This window comes from Diabrotica virgifera, chromosome 5, assembly GCF_917563875.1.
Source record: "Diabrotica virgifera virgifera chromosome 5, PGI_DIABVI_V3a".
Lineage (NCBI taxonomy): Eukaryota > Metazoa > Arthropoda > Insecta > Coleoptera > Chrysomelidae > Diabrotica > Diabrotica virgifera.
In genome coordinates, this window is record NC_065447.1 from 176,830,488 (window position 1) to 176,848,313 (window position 17,826).

At 32.7% G+C, this 17,826-nt stretch overlaps 1 protein-coding gene across 1 annotated transcript in view; it reads left to right on the plus strand.

Annotated features, from left to right (window-relative positions):
• LOC114328554 (prion-like-(Q/N-rich) domain-bearing protein 25) overlaps window positions 1-17,164 on the plus strand; it is a 151,441-nt gene extending 134,277 nt beyond the window's left edge. Inside the window, exon 6 of the mRNA XM_028277427.2 lies at window positions 16,891-17,164. Within this exon, the coding sequence (XP_028133228.1) occupies window positions 16,891-16,967 (77 nt within the window). The 3' untranslated portion in view covers window positions 16,968-17,164. The remainder of the gene's footprint in view (window positions 1-16,890) is intronic.
• Window positions 17,165-17,826: the final 662 nt, after the last annotated feature.

Below are 17,826 nucleotides of genomic sequence, written 5' to 3' on the forward strand. Positions count from 1 at the left end.
TACATAGTTCAGTTTACCAAACGCTGTCCAGGCTAATCCTATACGACGTGGGAGCTCGCACGTCTGGTTATCTCTGCCCAACCGAATTTCCGAATTTCATGTCCCAAGTACTTGTAAAATGCAGTCTGCTCAATATCCATTCCATCAAAACAATATTACGATTTAGCACCAGATTAGTCATTATTTACGTCTTTTTTAATTTTTAGGCCGATATCATTTGCGAATCTCAAAGGACTGAGCTTCTCTCCATTTATGTTGATACCAGAGCCGGATTTAAGGCAGTGGGGGCAGAATTAGTGTAGGACCCTACCTCCTACCATTGCATTGTTGTCATAACTTTGGCTTAGTATACGGCCAACTACAGGGTTTTCTCTTTTAGAAATTAAAAAAATGTTGATCCAATTTTATAAATATATTTTTAAATAATAAAAAATACAAGAACTGTATCTGGTGACAGTATAATATTAAAACTAAACATAGTAACATGTATGGTTCAAGTCGGAGTACTTTTCGAGATTTTTAATTGATAACTCCTTGATTACGTCGGGCATGTCTAGTTGCTTTAAATGTACGTATACATTAGCTTAGTGCTCCGTGTAGCTGCTCGATATAGTGGATACGTTGGTGCTCCCACTCGGTGCTCATTCTCGGCGATCCAATCGGTGGGGATTTATATTGTAGAGGAGCGCATGCCGTATCCATTCCAGCAGCTACACGGAGCACGGAGCACCAACCTAATGGATACGTACCTTTAGACATCGTGCTCAATTCCCATTATAGAGAGATGATTCAAACGCTCCTGGCCCATTAAAGACCGAAGTCGATTTTTAATAATTAACTTAAGTTTTGAGAATGATATCTCTCCAATACAATTAGTTAGCAGCAGAGCTATACTAAATTTACAATCAAGATGCAGTAGAAATAAATAAACCAAAACACGTTAAATGCTACTAGGAGCACTCCCGAATCAATGTATATACATTTTACATCCCAAATCATGATTTCTAAAGTTTATACATTGTAAATTATGATTCAGGAGTGCTCCTAGTATCATTTTACGTGTTTTGGTTTGTTTATTTCTACTGCATCTTGAATGTAAATTTAGTATAATAGACAAGGCGAAAACGGCGGGTCCGTTGGGAAAAATATTCCCATGAGATTTTTTTGCATAATCACATTCGTGAGACATCCCAGAATAAGGTTCAAGAACTCGCCCACGTGAAAAGTGGTTCAATTTTTTTTAACAATTTTTTTTAATCAAATTGCAAAAATCAGTATTTTTGGCTCGGACAATTTTTCTGTAGGTTTTTTGGACCATTATGGATAAAAAAGGTCTCCTATAATTTTTCTCTAAAGTTGATCGTTTTCGAGTTATAAGCAATTTAAAATTGAAAAAAACGAAAAATGGCAATTTTCAAGGCTTAATAACTCGGTTAAAAGTTATTATTAGGAAAGTCAGAAAGTGACTAAATCAAAGACTAATGCCCCCCCTACAAGATTCTGAAGAAATTTTTGTCATTATTTTATTACTAAGCTGTTATTTTAAGTAATAATAATGAGCGCCATGCACGCCGTAGGCGGCCGTAAATGTGAGTGCAAGTAAGATGCACAATTGGACTGCCGGAGTGGCATCTCTCTCGCACTCAGAATTTATGGCCGGCTACCACGTGCATGGCGCTCAATATTATTAGTTAAAAATAACAGCTTAGTAATAAAATAATGACAAAAATTTCTTCAGGATCTTGTAGGGGGGGGCATTAGACTTTGATTTAGTCACTTTCTGACTTTCATAATAATAACTTTTAACCGAGTTATTAATAGACTATAGGTGAAATTTCTTAATCATTTTAGGCACGGTGGGACCCTATAAACTAAATAGTAGAACCTAAAAGAAAACGTTTGAACACTGTGCCGTCACTTTTCAGTGGCACATGCGTAGACAGTGGCGCATCAAAGTTTCCACTTATGGACGGGATAAATAAATTAAAAGTTACCCTCCATTACTAACAGAATTAATTTTTTTTTATTTTTTTAAGTTCTATGTGATTAACACATAGGATTCAGCGTAATTTTAACCTACCACCCCCTTCCCCCTGCCCCCACCATCAAAAACTTCATTTTTCGATTTTATTTTTTTTTGGTGGCATGCAATCAATTTTAAAATTTCAAAAAATTCACACGCATAGCTGAGGCTTTTATAACACATGCCTATTTTTATAGACCCATAGGTATAGTGTACATAACCTCAAAAAATTAAAAGAAATTTTTTTTTCAGAAAAGCGTATAACTTTTTTTGAGGAATAGCTGCAGGTCTAATTTTTTCTCAATCTTGTGTGTTTTATCAAACACTATATTTTTAATTTTTTTCAGATTTTTCCGTAAGGCTCCCCCACCTTCAAAAATCCGAAAAACTGTTTTTTGGGGGGATTTGGGGGATTTTCCCTATTTTATAATATATCAAATCAATTTAGTTTTTATAGGTTATATGTAACTTGAAGTAACTGAGTCCTTTATAATATTTAAAAATCAGAAAAACACGTTCAAAACCCCCAAAACCCCCTCAAAAAAACAGTTTTTTGGATTTTTGAAGGTGACCAGCGTTACACAAAAATCTGAAAAAAAATTAGAAATATAGTGTTTGATAAAATACACAAGACTAAGAAAAAATTAGATCTGCAGCAGTCCCCAAAAAAAAGTTATACACTCTTTTCCAAAAAACAAATTTTAAAAATTTTTTGAGGTTATGTACACTCAACCTGCAATTCTATAAAAAAATGACGTGTTTTATAAAAGCCTTAACTATGCGTGTGAATTTTTTGAAATTTTAAAATTGATTGCATCCTACCTACCAAAAAAAAAATAAAATCGAAAAATAAAGTTTTTGATGGTGGGGGCAGGGAGAAGGGGGTGGTGGGTTAAAATTACGATGAATCGTATGTCCTAATCACATAGAACTTAAAAAAATGAAAAAAATTAAATTCTGGTAATAAGGGAGGGTATTTTTTAATTTATGTATCCCGTCCATAAGTGGAAAGTTTGATGCGCCTCTGTAGACGCATGTGCCACTGAAAAGTGACGGCACAGTGCTCAAACGTTTTCTTTTAGGTTCTACTATTTAAGTTATAGGGTCCCATCGTGCCTAAAATGATTAAGAAATTTCACCTATAGCGGCTCTTAGTCTATAAGCCTTGAAAATCGCCATTTTTCGTTTCTTTCAATTTTAAATTGCTTATAACTCGAAAACGGTCAACTTTGGAGAAAAATTATAAGAGAGAGACCTTTTTTATCCAGAATAGTCCAAAAAACCTACAAAATAATCGTCCTGGCCAAAAATATAGATTTTGGCAATTTTATTAAAAAAAATTTGTTAAAAAAAATTTGGGCCACTTTTGAAGTGGGCGACTTCTTGAACCTTATTCTGGGATGTCTCACGAATGTAATTATGCAAAAAAATCTCATGGGAATATTTTTCCCAACGAACCCGCTGTTTTCGCCTTGTCTATAAATATAAACTATAAATTATAAACGAAAGTGCATCCTCAACCTTGGAAACGCATCTTTCACATTTTTTCTCTTTTAGCGGTCGGTACATTTGAAGTTATATTTGTTGAGCCGATTTCTTCTTTAAAGTTTACCAGTTCGACAGCTAGGTTTTCATCTAAATAATTGCTATAAATGTCGGTAAGCTGCAGTGAGTGATTTTTAACTTCCTTGGGAGTTAAATTTTCCAAATGATGTAATAACCCAAAATTGGAATGAATGAATTCATATGCAGAAAGCCTCTTAAAGAGGAACTGAACTGATCTACAATAGTAAACTTTTGAGTCTTAAATCTCTGATATTGTCATTTCAATCTTTGGGGATGTTCCATAATTCAATGGAGTCAGTCGAATATTCCTTAAAAGAATATAAATTGATGAAGTGATATAAGTGCCGCCACTCCTGAATTATGGCCAATATTTGAATCTTACTGCTGTTTGTCCTCTCTGAGATTTCAAAATATTGCAAATATTTCTGTAACTATTTGTAACGCTACGAGTTTTAAATTGTTGCTCATTGTCTTCTGAAATTTTGGACAATGCTCCTTTAATCTGATTATAACCTTTAACTAGTGCTTTTGCTGCATCACTTCTAGATGACCATCTCGTAGTATTTACTTTTAGGAACAATAATATTTCTGCCACGGCCGGCGTTGCTCTCGCTTCCCTTTCCGTCCCAAATTATTTTTGGGTTTCGAAGTTTCACATTTATTTCTGACTAGCGCTTACTGATAGAACTGTCAAATAAACTAATGCAGCATCAAATAAATCAATACAGTGTCAAATAAGTCAATGACAGAACTGTCAAATAAATCAATGCAACAGTGACATGATTCCAAATGGGATCATCTGACTGGAAAGGGCTTTAGACGCAGCTTTTAAACATTCGATTAAAAAGTTGTATCTATATGTGGAGGAAGTGAAAAATACATATAGTTCATATAGTTCTTCTAAGAAATCAAGGAATGCTATGACAGCAGGACAACACTCAGCTGCAGCTTTTGCAACTAAACTTAGAGAGTGGGCAGCACACGGAATCCACAACGCCTAGATATTTTATTCTCTAGGACTCTCCCCTGCAGTTTTTCATATCGATATCAGGTGTTTGTAAGAATTTCATTAGAGAATTAAATATATCTTCTGCTTTATGACCGTGATTTGAGAAAAATATTAGAAACCTTTCAACAGGAGTGAAACTGTCCATGTAACCAACTATTACAGTTAATTTATTGACAAAAATTATTCTATGTTAATAGTGTGCTGATTTTTTTACGTTTGGAGCTTTGTGGGGGCCCCGGAATGCGGGCGCCCCCGGAATGTGGTGGACTCTGGCAGCTGCCCTGCCTGCTACCCTCAAATTCAGCCCTGGTTGATACCATATTCGTTCAGATCTGCCTTCTAAAAAGTGTGTTCTAAAAGGGTTGTTAATAACTTTGGTGAGATGGTGTCTCTTTGCAGTACTTCTCGCTGTATAGAGAATTTATTTGTTTGTTTTTCAGATAGTCTTACCCTAGCCGTTGCCTTTTGATAGATACATTTGATCATGTTAGTGTAGTTTGATCATGTATACCGATACCAATCGTTATTTATACCAATTAGCATAACATAAAATGTAATATTTAACTTCCTAACTAAAGACAACCGGTATGTAAATTTGAATCAAATAAGAACTAATAATTATCTTCTCACATAAAACACTCAGTAACATTTGATATTTGGAATTTCTGGTACTTCTTATCGATAGTCGATAAACTATGTAAATGTTTTTGTTTTGATTTTAATATTTATTTTGTTAGTCCTTATTATATTAATACCTAAAAAGAGTAAATGGTTGACGCCCTATATAAATTTGTTTAATGCATTCAAATTTGTCTTTAATTCCTTCAAAACAAAAAACTCATTGAATAATTAGGGTTGATAAGTGAACATCGCTGGTTAAGCCACGGGCGAGGTCAGTAGTAATATCTGATACATACCGGTATATTCACTGAGACACCCATGAAGCTTATTAAATCTTTTGCACGATCAGGCACGAAGAAAAAATCAGATATAAATTCTTATAATATGAATTATGATGACAGAATATTATGTTACTTTTGCTTTTAAGTCATTAAAGCTTACGAGAGTCATATCCCCGGGATAAATATCGTTTTTTATAAATCAAGTATTTTGAATCCTCGTATTTTAACCACTTCTGCTAGTGATTGTAATATGACCAGCAGAAACGAATCAAAAATAAAGAAAACAATTTCGAGTCAATTTTTGTGCATTTTTGTGTAATGGTAACAATTAGAACTATTAGTTCCTTTTATACCCACAAAAGTGAATAAAAATATAAATTAAAAGTAAAGATAATTCAAATTTGTTTACATAATAGGACGTCTACTATGTGCTTATTGGGACCGTGCAAGTTCGGAAAAGCGACACCTATTTCTAGGCTTTGCACTTTAATTCGCACTTTTGATTATATTGGCCAATCATATATGGTCAGGGCCGCCGAGAGGAATGAGCGGGCCCCGGTAACAACTGAAGAACGGGCCCCCGCAAAAAGTGAAGAGCGAAAAAAATGGTTTAATTTTTACAAAAAATAAAATTATCAGTAATAAATAATAACAGACATTTCAAATATAAATTTTATTCAATTGTAATTATATTTATAATAGGGAAAACTTTTATAATACAGGTGCTTTTCGAGTTTTCTGATTTTAAAAGATGTCTATAATTTTCAAAAAATCCCATGATTTTACCAAATCATGATCAGTGCATCAAGTTGCTAAGAGAGTTAACGGATCCTATTTCATTGTAGATATCATAGCATTTTTAATGCAAGAAAGACAACTAAAAGGATCTTTCCTCTTCAGCGGGTTAAATTGCTTAATTATTATTGCTTAAAAAATCTATGACAATATTAAATATTTATATTAAATATTAATATTAATTTAATAAAAATATTTCGTCGGCCTCAAAATTATGTGTCGTGTCACTACTAGGCCCAGGCAAATCATCACAAAATCTGGCAAGCTTCTTGTTCCGTTTTTAGAATAAAACAATAAAATATATTTCAAAATACAGTTAAAGCTCATAGCGGAGTGTTAATTAAACGCATTATACACATAAAGTGAAGAGCAAAAAAAAACGGGAAAAATTGATTTGCTCTTATCGACGCCGGGCCCTTTACATCGCCGGGCCCCGGTAAAATGTACCGGCTGTACCCCCCTCTCGGCGGGCCTGCATATGGTCCTGGTTAATGGATAATTGTCAAGGCCATAGTCCAAAAAAATAATAAGAAGAAAAAATAAGATTTAGGTTCTGTTATCTAAACGTAAACAATTGTATGCAGTAAATAAAATTAGTTATTAAAAGGCAGTACTGCAATCAAAATACAATTAATTAAATTTAGCTTTATATAATAATTGCCTATCATATCAATATTGTGGAGCAATATATAGTTTTTCTTCTTAAATGACAATAGGTATGAAATGTACGTCAATTTGACAATTTCAATTGATAATATGAATTATTTAAGAAAGTTACAATATTTCTCCGCTATTCGCGCACGATCGTTTCGCGTATCCCTTCCAAGTACTTGCACACCGCGAATACAGTGGAACCTCGATAACTCGGATTAATCGGGACCGCAGCCGATCCGTGTTATCGAAAATCCGGGTTAGCCGGAGAATATGGTAAAAATTAATAAAATACGGTATACTTATAGATATCCTCCATTATAATTACAAAAACATGAAACACATATGCACAGTACACATCTAAATTACGTATAGTTGTATAGAGTGTAGACTATTGTTCATTTCTTGGTAAAAAACTCAAGTCATACTGTAGATGTACCGACATCATATGATGCTGCAATAAATAGATTTTAAAGATTCGCCTTTATCAATCCTACCTAATGCTTCTAGTTTCTTTTCCATTGTCACTACAACATTTTTACGTTTTGTTGCCATTACGTAGACAAAAAACACGCAAACACAATCTGAAGCACGATTACAGAACGGAAGTGAACAATACGACGCGACTGTACTACACACAATACGGTCACAAGGAACAATGTTGTTATTTAGGAACAGACTAAGACCATTGTTTTAAAAAATAATTTTTTAAATAGTCTTTTAGTCATTTATTAGTCTAAGAGCTAGTGAACCCTCCGACTAACGGTCGTCCTGTAAGGCTAGAAATTTTTATAGTGATAATTCATAGCACACCAAGGCTAAAAACCATGACCTGGCAGGCATCAGCGGTGCACGTGTATCTACCAGGTGAATCGAAAAGTGCAAATTTAGGGGGTAAAATAAACTTTCTCCTGAAAGGTTTAAATTTAAGTATGTGTTTGAGTAAGTCATTTAGAAGAAATGTGTACAATGACAAGCGATTCTGAAGAGCATAAGACCTTGCCAGGCGAGGGGAAAGATTAAGGGTTTTTCCTAAAATTATTTTTTTTGCATCGAACAATTTTTTTTTAGGTTTTCTGAATCATTCCAAACAGAAAAGGTCTTTAGTGATTTTCTCTTAAGTTAATAGTTTTTGTTATATAAGCAATTGAAAATTGCGAAATCGGCCATTTTTAACCCTAAATCGGACATTTATCTAAAAATTTCCAAGTTGCCAAAGTAGGTAGATATTCTTTAAATATTGATTGATGAAATCCCAAAAAGTTTTTTGCAATACGATATCGGAAACCCCTTTGTTTTTTAATTGCTAATCAAGCGGGCGCGACACTGTAGTATAAGTGAGGACGTTTGAGTTGGCATAAAATCATTATCTCGAGAATGGGCAAATTTCAAGAGAAATCCTCAGACAGGTCGATTTTTATTTTTAAAGTAGGACTTTTTCGCATATATATAATATATATATATATATATATATATATATATCTATATATAATACTAATTACGTCATCCATCTGAGCGTGATGACGTAATCGATGATTTTTTTAAATGAGATTAGGGGTTGTGTGACAGCTCATTTGAAAGGTTATTTAATTCTCTATTCACTAATATTAACATTAATATAATTATTTATACAGGGTGTACAAAAAATTTTTTTTATTAAATTAACTTTGATTAAATTTGACAAATAGAAGAAAACTTTTTTTTGTACACCCTGTATAAATAATTATATTAATGTTTATATTACTGAATAGAAAATTAAATAACCTTTCAAATAAGCTATCACACAACTCCTACTCTTATTTAAAAAAATAATCGGTTACGTCATCACGCCCAGATGGATGACGTCACTAGTATTATATATATGCCAAAAAGTCATAATTCAAGAAAAAAAACGATGTGTCTGAGGATTTCTCTTCAAATCTGCCCATTCCCGAGATAATGAATTTATGCAAACTCAAACGTCCTCACTTATACTACAGTGTCGCTCCCGCTTGATTAGCAATTAAAAAAACAAAGGTGTTTTCGATATTTTATTGCAAAAAACTCTTTAGGATTTCATAAATCAATGTTTAAAGAATATCTACGTACCTTGGTAACATTGAAATTTTTAGATAAATGTCCGATTTAGGGTTAAAATGGCCGATTTCGCAATTTTCAAAATTTTCAATCGCTTATATAACAAAAACTGTTAACTTAAGAGAAAAATCAATAAAGACCTTTTCTGTTTGGAATGATTCAAAAAACATAAAAAAATTTGTTCGATGCAAAAAGAATAATTTTAGGAAAAACCCCCTAATCTTTCCCCTCGCCTGGCAAGGTCTTATGCTCTTCAGAATCGCCTGTCATTGTACACATTTCTTCTAAATGACTTACTCAAACACATACTTAAATTTAAACCTTACAGGAGAAAGTTTATTTTACCCCCTAAATTTGCACTTTTCGATTCACCTGGTAGATACACGTGCACCGCTGATGTCTGCCAGGTCATGGTTTTTAGCCTTGGTGTGCTATGAATTATCACTAGACAAATTTCTAGTCTTACAGGACGACCGTTAGTCGGAGGGTTCACTAGCTCTTAGACTAATTTTAAACAATGCTAAAACAGTTTGACATAAATAAAGGAAAAGGAATACAGACATGTGCCTGTTCCTTCCGATAAGCCGAGACGGTCGCTCTGCCGCCGTGTGCCATGAATCATTTTTACTATCGTATAGTTCAAATTACACAAATACACATTTTTATCTCTCAAATATTATTTTGCCTACATACATTTTTATTTGATAAAATTGTTAAATTGTTTATTTGTTAAAATGTTTGTCTGAGGAAAATCGGTCCGGGTTAGCCGGACTTCCGGGTTATCGGAGGCCGACTTATCGGGGTTCCACTGTACTTTACTTACTTAATACAGAACTCGTCTACCTTTCGGTGTGAGTTATTACGGAGTTAGGTTTTCCGTCGTTTTTCTTTTCCATATTTCCTTCCATTTCCTTCTATCCATGGCCAATGCTTTTGTTTCCTCCCATTTTATTCCTCTTTTGTCGGCAGCTTCCCTCACTTCTTCTGTTCACGTCTTTCTTGGTATTCCTCTCTTCTTTCTTGTCGTATCTTTAGCTTCATATATCTGTCTTACTATTATTTTTTCTTCTCCTCTTCTCAGTAGATGTCCGAGAAGTTGTCCTTGTTCGATTGTTGTTGTAACTGGGTCTATTTTCAGATGTTCTCTAAAGGTTTGATTTCTAATTTTATCTTTTCTTGTTTTTCCCTCTATTGTTCTCAAAAATCTCATTTCTGTTCTTATTAGTCTATTCTTTTGTCTTTTTGTTAATGCCCAAGATTAACAGACATGTTAGAGTGGGTTTCACAATCTTTTTACTATTTCCGTTTTTAAATTTTTAGGTACTTCTTTTTTATTTAAAAAGTTACTCTTGATATTATTGTACAGCTTACCAGTCTTTGTAATTCTTTAATTTATGTCATCTTCTAATTTTCCATCCCAGCTTATGATTACCCCCAAAAATACGTATATATTATGTCTACCTGTTCAAGTTGCTTGTCATCTACTTCCATTTTATGTTTTCCTTTTTGTCTTCTAATTATCATTGTTTTTGATTTTTCTTTGTTTATTTTCATGTTTCTGATTTTTAGTTCTTCATACAGTATGTTTATATTTTCTTGTAATTATTTTTCTGACTCCCCAATGATCACCAGGTCGTCTGCGTAACATAGTTCTGTTATTTGTATCATTCTCAACTTCCAATATCCTACATTATATTTTCTCAATTTGTGTTTGCATTCTTTTATTACGTCATCTAGTACTAGGTTAAAGATTAGTGGGCTCAGGACACAACCCTGTTTTAATCCAGTGTTGCTGTCGAATATTTTTGATTTTTCATTGCTTGTCCTTACATAACTTTTCGTTTTTTCGTATAAACTCTGAATGCATCCTATTAGATATTGTTACATTTAGGCATCACTGGAGACTATTTCGGGACCTGGGTACGTTCATTAAAAACCGGAACCATTCCGTTTTTACGGGACGTTTGGTCACCCTAGTGTAACGGAATCTCTATTATGAAATCCATCTTGGCAATCTAACATTTTGTCATCAATATTTGTTCAGAAATTTGATTATGGTTTGAAGGCAATTACAACAAAAAAACTCATTAAAACTAATGTTTCTAGAAGTGCTTAAATGCAGTTAAAATATTCCATCACCTTAAGGCAACGTTACAGGTGTTGACGATCGTTCAGCCCAGAAAATACAACATAATGGTTAATTGTCAACAGAACGAGATTTTGACAATGATCGATTATATTCTAGTCAGTTGTTCAATGCACTAATAATGTTTTAAACAAGAAGAGATTAGGTTTGCTACTAACCCATAAGGAAATGTTAAACGTAAATAAATACAATGTCAAAATAAAATCAATATATAAACAAGCTTATATTTAAATGAAACGCCCGGAATCTGTTGATACTAATTGAAGACCTTGGTGAAAGAACCTGACAACTCCACTTTTCTGAAGTGTTGGAAAATCGAAAAAAAATTAATATATTTAAAAAATGTGAATATATAATAAGTTATGCTTAATTAAATTTATCCTTCTAGAGAAACATTAGACAAGCCTTATTTATTCAATAACTACTTTTCATTTATATTGTAGAGGTAAAAGTTTTTTTTTGAAAAATGGAGTTGCCTCTTTTTTGTTCCCAAAAACCTGTTTTTGGATTTTTTTTGTTGCAAGTGAAATACTTAAATGAAACTATAATAATCAAATACTTATTTTAAACATAAGAAGAGTCACTAACACTGCCTTCATAGCGATTTTTATTTACATATCCAGAACTTGAGTCTTCGGCATTATCAGTAATATTTTCAAACATGCGGTTGTAATAAGGTTGGTCATTTAGTCCAGAGAAATAAGATTTTTCTCGTGACACATCCCCCTTCAGGCCGAAACCAAATTTTTTGAGTAGTATGGACATCTATAATAATAACCTATATGTTTCCTGCAGCCGATTTTGATGATACTTATACATAGTTATAAACAAATGAAGATAAAAAAAACGGTAAATTTTCGTTTTTTCGTCTATTACCAAAAAGTTCAGCATTTTAAACAAATTTGAGAGTAAGAAACTCATAAATCGTATAAAAACTTCAATATGGCATTCGCTGAATATGTTTATCCTTATTGGTTGCTTAGAAAATTGCAAAATAAATCATAAATTTTGAGTTTGTATAAATCTTCATAGCTTATGTAAAAATTAACTTGGAACCTTCTTATTACACGGATGGCTGAGACTTCTGGTGCTTAAATCATACCCTAAATTTCAAAGCAATTGGGAAAATAGTTTAAAATTTATTTAATTTGTTTATCCCAAATTCATTTTTTTGCAACACTATAAGTCAGAAAATTATGAGGTTAAAGTAATACTTCGGACAGTTTATGAAAAAAGAACATTTATACTATTAACTTTATTAAAAACAAATGACAAAAAGTAATTTTAAACAGTGTAAAATTATTTTGCAACAACATGTCGATTTTTTGCTTACTTATAAACAATTAGAATAACTTTTTAACCGTTACCCGTAGAAAAATTATTTTTTCATATTTGGAAAGACTGAATTTTTATACACATTTAGAAAGAAAAAAAATTGTCCTAGGGCAATTAGCGACGAAGTTAGCCCTCCTCCTTTTTTTTAATTCACATGTTCTTGCAAAATATTTTTGCAATATTTAGAATTATTTTTTGTCATTTTTTTAAATTAAATTAGTAGTGTAAATCTTCTCCTTTCATAAACTATCCAAAGTGTTACTGTAACTTCATCATTTTTTGACTTATAGTGTTGCAATAACAAATGAATTTGGGATAACCAAATTAAATAACTTTTAAACTATTTTACCAATTGCTTTGAAATTTAGGATATGATTTAAGGATCAGAAATCTCAGCATTCCGTGAAATAAGAAGGTTCTATGTTAATTTTTACATAAGTTATGGATATTTATTAAAACTCAAAATTTATTATTTATTTTGCAATTTTCTAAGCAACCAATAAGGATAGACATATTTAGCGAACGCCGTATTGAAGTTATTTATACGATTTATGAGTTTCTTACTCCCAAATTTGTTTAAAATGCTTATCTTTTTGGTAATAGACGAAAATAGCGAAAATTCACCGTTGTTTGATCTTCATTTGTTTAAAACTATGTATATCATCAAAATCGGCTGCAGGAAACATATAGGTTATTATTATAGATGTCCATACTACTCAAAAAATTTGGTTTTGGCCTGGAAAGGGTTGTGTCACCAACAGGATATTTTTTTCCTTATTTCTCTGAACTAATTTAAAGGTACATATTTTCGTACTGTCTCTTACATCCCTATTTTTTTTTTATTGTTTATATCCAAGGACTGTGAGTATTAAACCTGGATCCCGCGTACCAAAAAACAGTTGATTATTAGCAAGCTGAAAATTTGTTAATAGCTTAACGGTGTTAAGTCGGACAAACTTTGATGTATGGGAACACTGGAACAGGGGAAGTTTTAACTGTGGAACAGGTTAAAAATTTGGAAAGTCAGACTACGAAAACGTTCCATGTATTTTGTCGGACAGAACTTCCAATTGATTTGTTACCATTTCATTCAACTCTCATGCAAAAATCAGACTGTTGTTTATCACCAACTGGGCATTTAATGAGTGGAACACGAAGAACATGTCAAATGACAGAAATCGTATTGGTTAGTAATAGCAGTCTGATTTTTGCATGAGAGTTTTATGAAAGGGTATCAAATCAATTGGATGTTCTGTCCGACAAAATGCATGAAACGTTTTCGTAATCTGACGTAATTTTCACAACAAAACCAGACACTTTTTGACTGTTAATAATTTGACATCTATTAAATTGGTATAATTTCTTATAGCCTACATTAGGCTTGTCTATTAAACTAAACAGAACATAAGGATTTGTTGATGAAACACATGGCTAGTTGTTAACGTACCTAACTTTTTTATTATCCAACATAAACAAATTAATCAAAAAATATAATGTTAATAAAGCCTAGGTCTACAACCAAGTTTTAAATTTAATATTTTATATGTGCTAGAATATTACACAGGGTGTTCCGAACTTTAAGGAAAAAACACAGTATGATTGTTAGACCCACTATAAAATGACATTTACCTATCTAGCAACACTGTTATTACATCGATTTTCTTAAATAATAAGGCTATACATACTAAAAAATTACTCAAATCGAACAGGTTTAGGAAATTCGAGACATCTAATATGTCCCATTATTAAGGTGTTCCGTTAATTTCGCCGCTGTGTGTATATTGGAATTTCCTATGCCTATCTATGTTCATTTTTGAAATATCTAAAGATTTCTTAATTTGAAAGCTTTAACAATATAAACAAGTATGTAGTGGTTACGTACAATACATCATCAAAAACTGGCGGTATACCTAGCCAAGATACTAAGCCTAAGCCATCATTTAAAAAAATACACAGGAAAAAATCGATTTTTAAATACAGCAGCTATCGACTTGAAACTTTTTGCATTGCCTTCAGGATGATGTCAGGAAAAAAGTCTACAATATAAAAATGGTTGTAAATGCATAATTGCATTTAAAATGCATTAAATGTATCCAAAATTGAATAAACCGTACCAAAATCGGTATATTTAGGACCAGATTTTGTTATTCGGTGAGTTTATGCGGTCGCCGAATACGAATACGCCATCAGTACCTACCCCAGGGCACCTGGTTCCCAGGGTCACCGCTAATGTACGTCGTCTGGATTCTAGAGTTTTCGGCACTAAATTGATGCAAGCAGATTACTCGGGGGTATAGGGGTCTCACAACAAGGATAAGTCATCCGATTCACCTGGTGTCCAGTATCACTGTTAAGGCACATCACCTTCTGGAGTTTCGAGGGTTTCGGCACTAAATTGATGGAAACAGATTACGTGGGAGTTTTTTTGGTTGCCAAAGACGAATACACCATCAGAACCAACACCCAGAGCACCTGGTGCCCACGGTTATTGATAAGGTACGTCATCTGGAGTTGCAAGGGTTTTCGGCACTAAATGCACGCAAATAGATTACCATGGAGTTTTTGGGGTAACTGAACATGAATACGCCATAAGAACAGACACTCTGACCACTTGGTGACCAAGGTCACTGCTAAGGCACGGTATCTTCTGGAGTTTCGAGGGTTTTTAAGTACCAGGTGTACTGGAGGCTGGTTCTGATGGCGTATTCCTGCACGGCGACTCCAAAAACACTAGAGTAATCTGTCTGGATAAATTTAGTGCCGAAACCCCTCAAAGCTTCAGACAACGCGCCTTAGCAGGAACCCTGGGCACCAGTTGCTGCGGTGTCACAAAATATGTCCCTTAATATACTGATTTTAACAAGATTATGCACTATTGGATACATTTTATGCACTGTAAATGCAGTTAAGTATTTCTTTCCATTTTTATTTTGTAAACTTTTTTCCTCACGTCATGAGTCATCCTGAACACAAAGCAAAAAGTTGAAATTCCATGGGTGATATATTTAAAAATCGATTTATTTTTTCCTTAATGCTAATCTATTAAGTTAGGTTCAACATCCTTTGACTGGTAACTGGTAGTAAATAACCCTTCCACTCGACCTAAGAGATCTATTGTACCTCATCTCTAGGTTAAAGTTCCCAGACTTCCCTTGGGAATGTCTGGGAGTTTTCCACTCTGTCCCTTCAGCCCAGACTTTTTAACAAAATCTATTGTGGACGTAGATGATACTTCTACGAAGTGATAGTGATGTTGATTATAGTTACTTTTGAGTATTCGTTACAAATCGTTACTTTTGTATAAAGTTATCATTTACAGTATTCCTTACTTTGATTACTATGATTAGTTTTGTTACTTTTGTATTTGAGTACCGGTAATCATATCGAGAATCGTATTTCTCAGTGGGTAGGTATTTTGTATAAAGTAATCATTTACAGCATTCGTTACTTTGATTACTATGATTACTTTTGTTACTTTTGTATTTGAGTACCGGTAATGTAATCATATCTTGAATCGTATTTCTCAGTAGGTAGCTATTTTGTATAGGTATTCCGATATAACAACGACCTTCACGGATCTGTTTAAGGGATAAAAATGCTTTGATTACTATGATTACTTTTGTATTTGAGTACCGGTAATCATATCGAGAATCGTATTTCTCAGTAGGTAGGTATTTTGTATAGGTATTCCGGTATAACAACGACCTTCACCGATTTGTTTAAGGGATAAAAATGATTTGATTACCATAATTACGTTTGTCACTTTTGTATTTGAGTACCGGTAATCATATCGAGAATCGTATTTTTCAGTAGGTAGGTTTGTATAGGTATTCCGATATAACAACGACCTTCACCAATCTGTTTAAGGCATAAAAATGATTTGATTACTATGATTACTTCTGTTACTTTTGCATTTGAGTACCGGTAATCATATCGAGAATCGTATTTCTCAGTAGGTAGGTATTTTGTATAGGTATTCCGCTATAATAACGACCTTCACGAAGTACGTAGTAATCAGAGTAATCAAAGTAACGATTTGCCTCTCTGTATAGTAATCGTTACTTTCGGTATTCGTAAGTAACGAGTACTTTGTAACGAATAGTTACTTTTTCAACATCACTTCTAAACGATAGGAATCTGGAAGATAATGCTCAAATGTTTTGAGCTTACTACACTATTACCATTGTTTAAAAAGACTATTTATTACCTTTGTTTTTAAAAAATGCTATTATACAAATTTAGAAGTAGCAAAGATATTAATATTATGTATGTCAAGTTCTACTAATATGACATAGTTATATTTATGTAACCTAATTTTAAATTTGAACGTTAATACTTTTATGTTTGAACTCTAAACACAAATTAATTATTCTGATTTTTTTTTCAGAAAACGGAAGCACTCGAGTAGCGTCAGCATTCTTTGTACTAATAAGTAGTTATATAATATTATCCATCTTTAACTGAAAATTTTTTCAAAATATGAAGGAAATCTAACATCTTCTTATATGTATATCTTATCTTATTTTTTATATCTTATCATATGTATATAAAATGTACTGGTGATATTTATATTTGTTATGTTATGTGATATTTGTTATAAAATTTTAATATATATTTGTACAATATTATAATTATTTAAATAAATATGTGATAAAAAGGTCGCTAAGTTGTTTTAAATAAAAATTATTGTAGGTAGGTAAATACAGTGATGCGCTGAGAACCGGCCAAATAACGCAAGAAATGGAAAACATAATCTGTTGTGAAATAAAAAGAGATGAAACTAGCTGAGGTGGGAAATTATCGATAGGAACCTATAAATTTACATTACATTGCATAGTTTCCCACCTTTAGACATGTCGGAGGAGTATGGCAACTGTCACAGCTACGTACCTAATAAATGTACATTTTTATAGGTTCCTATCGATAATTTTACATTTCTACTAGTTTCATCTCCTTTTATTTCACAACGTATTATGTTTTCAGTTTTTGAAATCAACTATTTTCAATTGTAAATAAGCCACAATTTTACCAAAAAAATGATTTTATTAACGTTTCGACGTCCAAGTCGGGTTTATTTTTTTTATTTCATTTTTTGCTTTATTTTACCGGTTATTCGCGCACTTATCACTGTATATTCAATTTGTTTAATTATCTAATCATTGAGGTTACAGCAATAGTATTTGGAGATCAAAAACTTACAAGAAAATTTTATTTTTTTTAAACTAATCATTAAACTGTAACAATTATGGCGATCACTAAATTATTTTTGAAATAGTAATTCACATTCCTCTTTTTTTCAATTTGTACACCAAAATGGACCGGT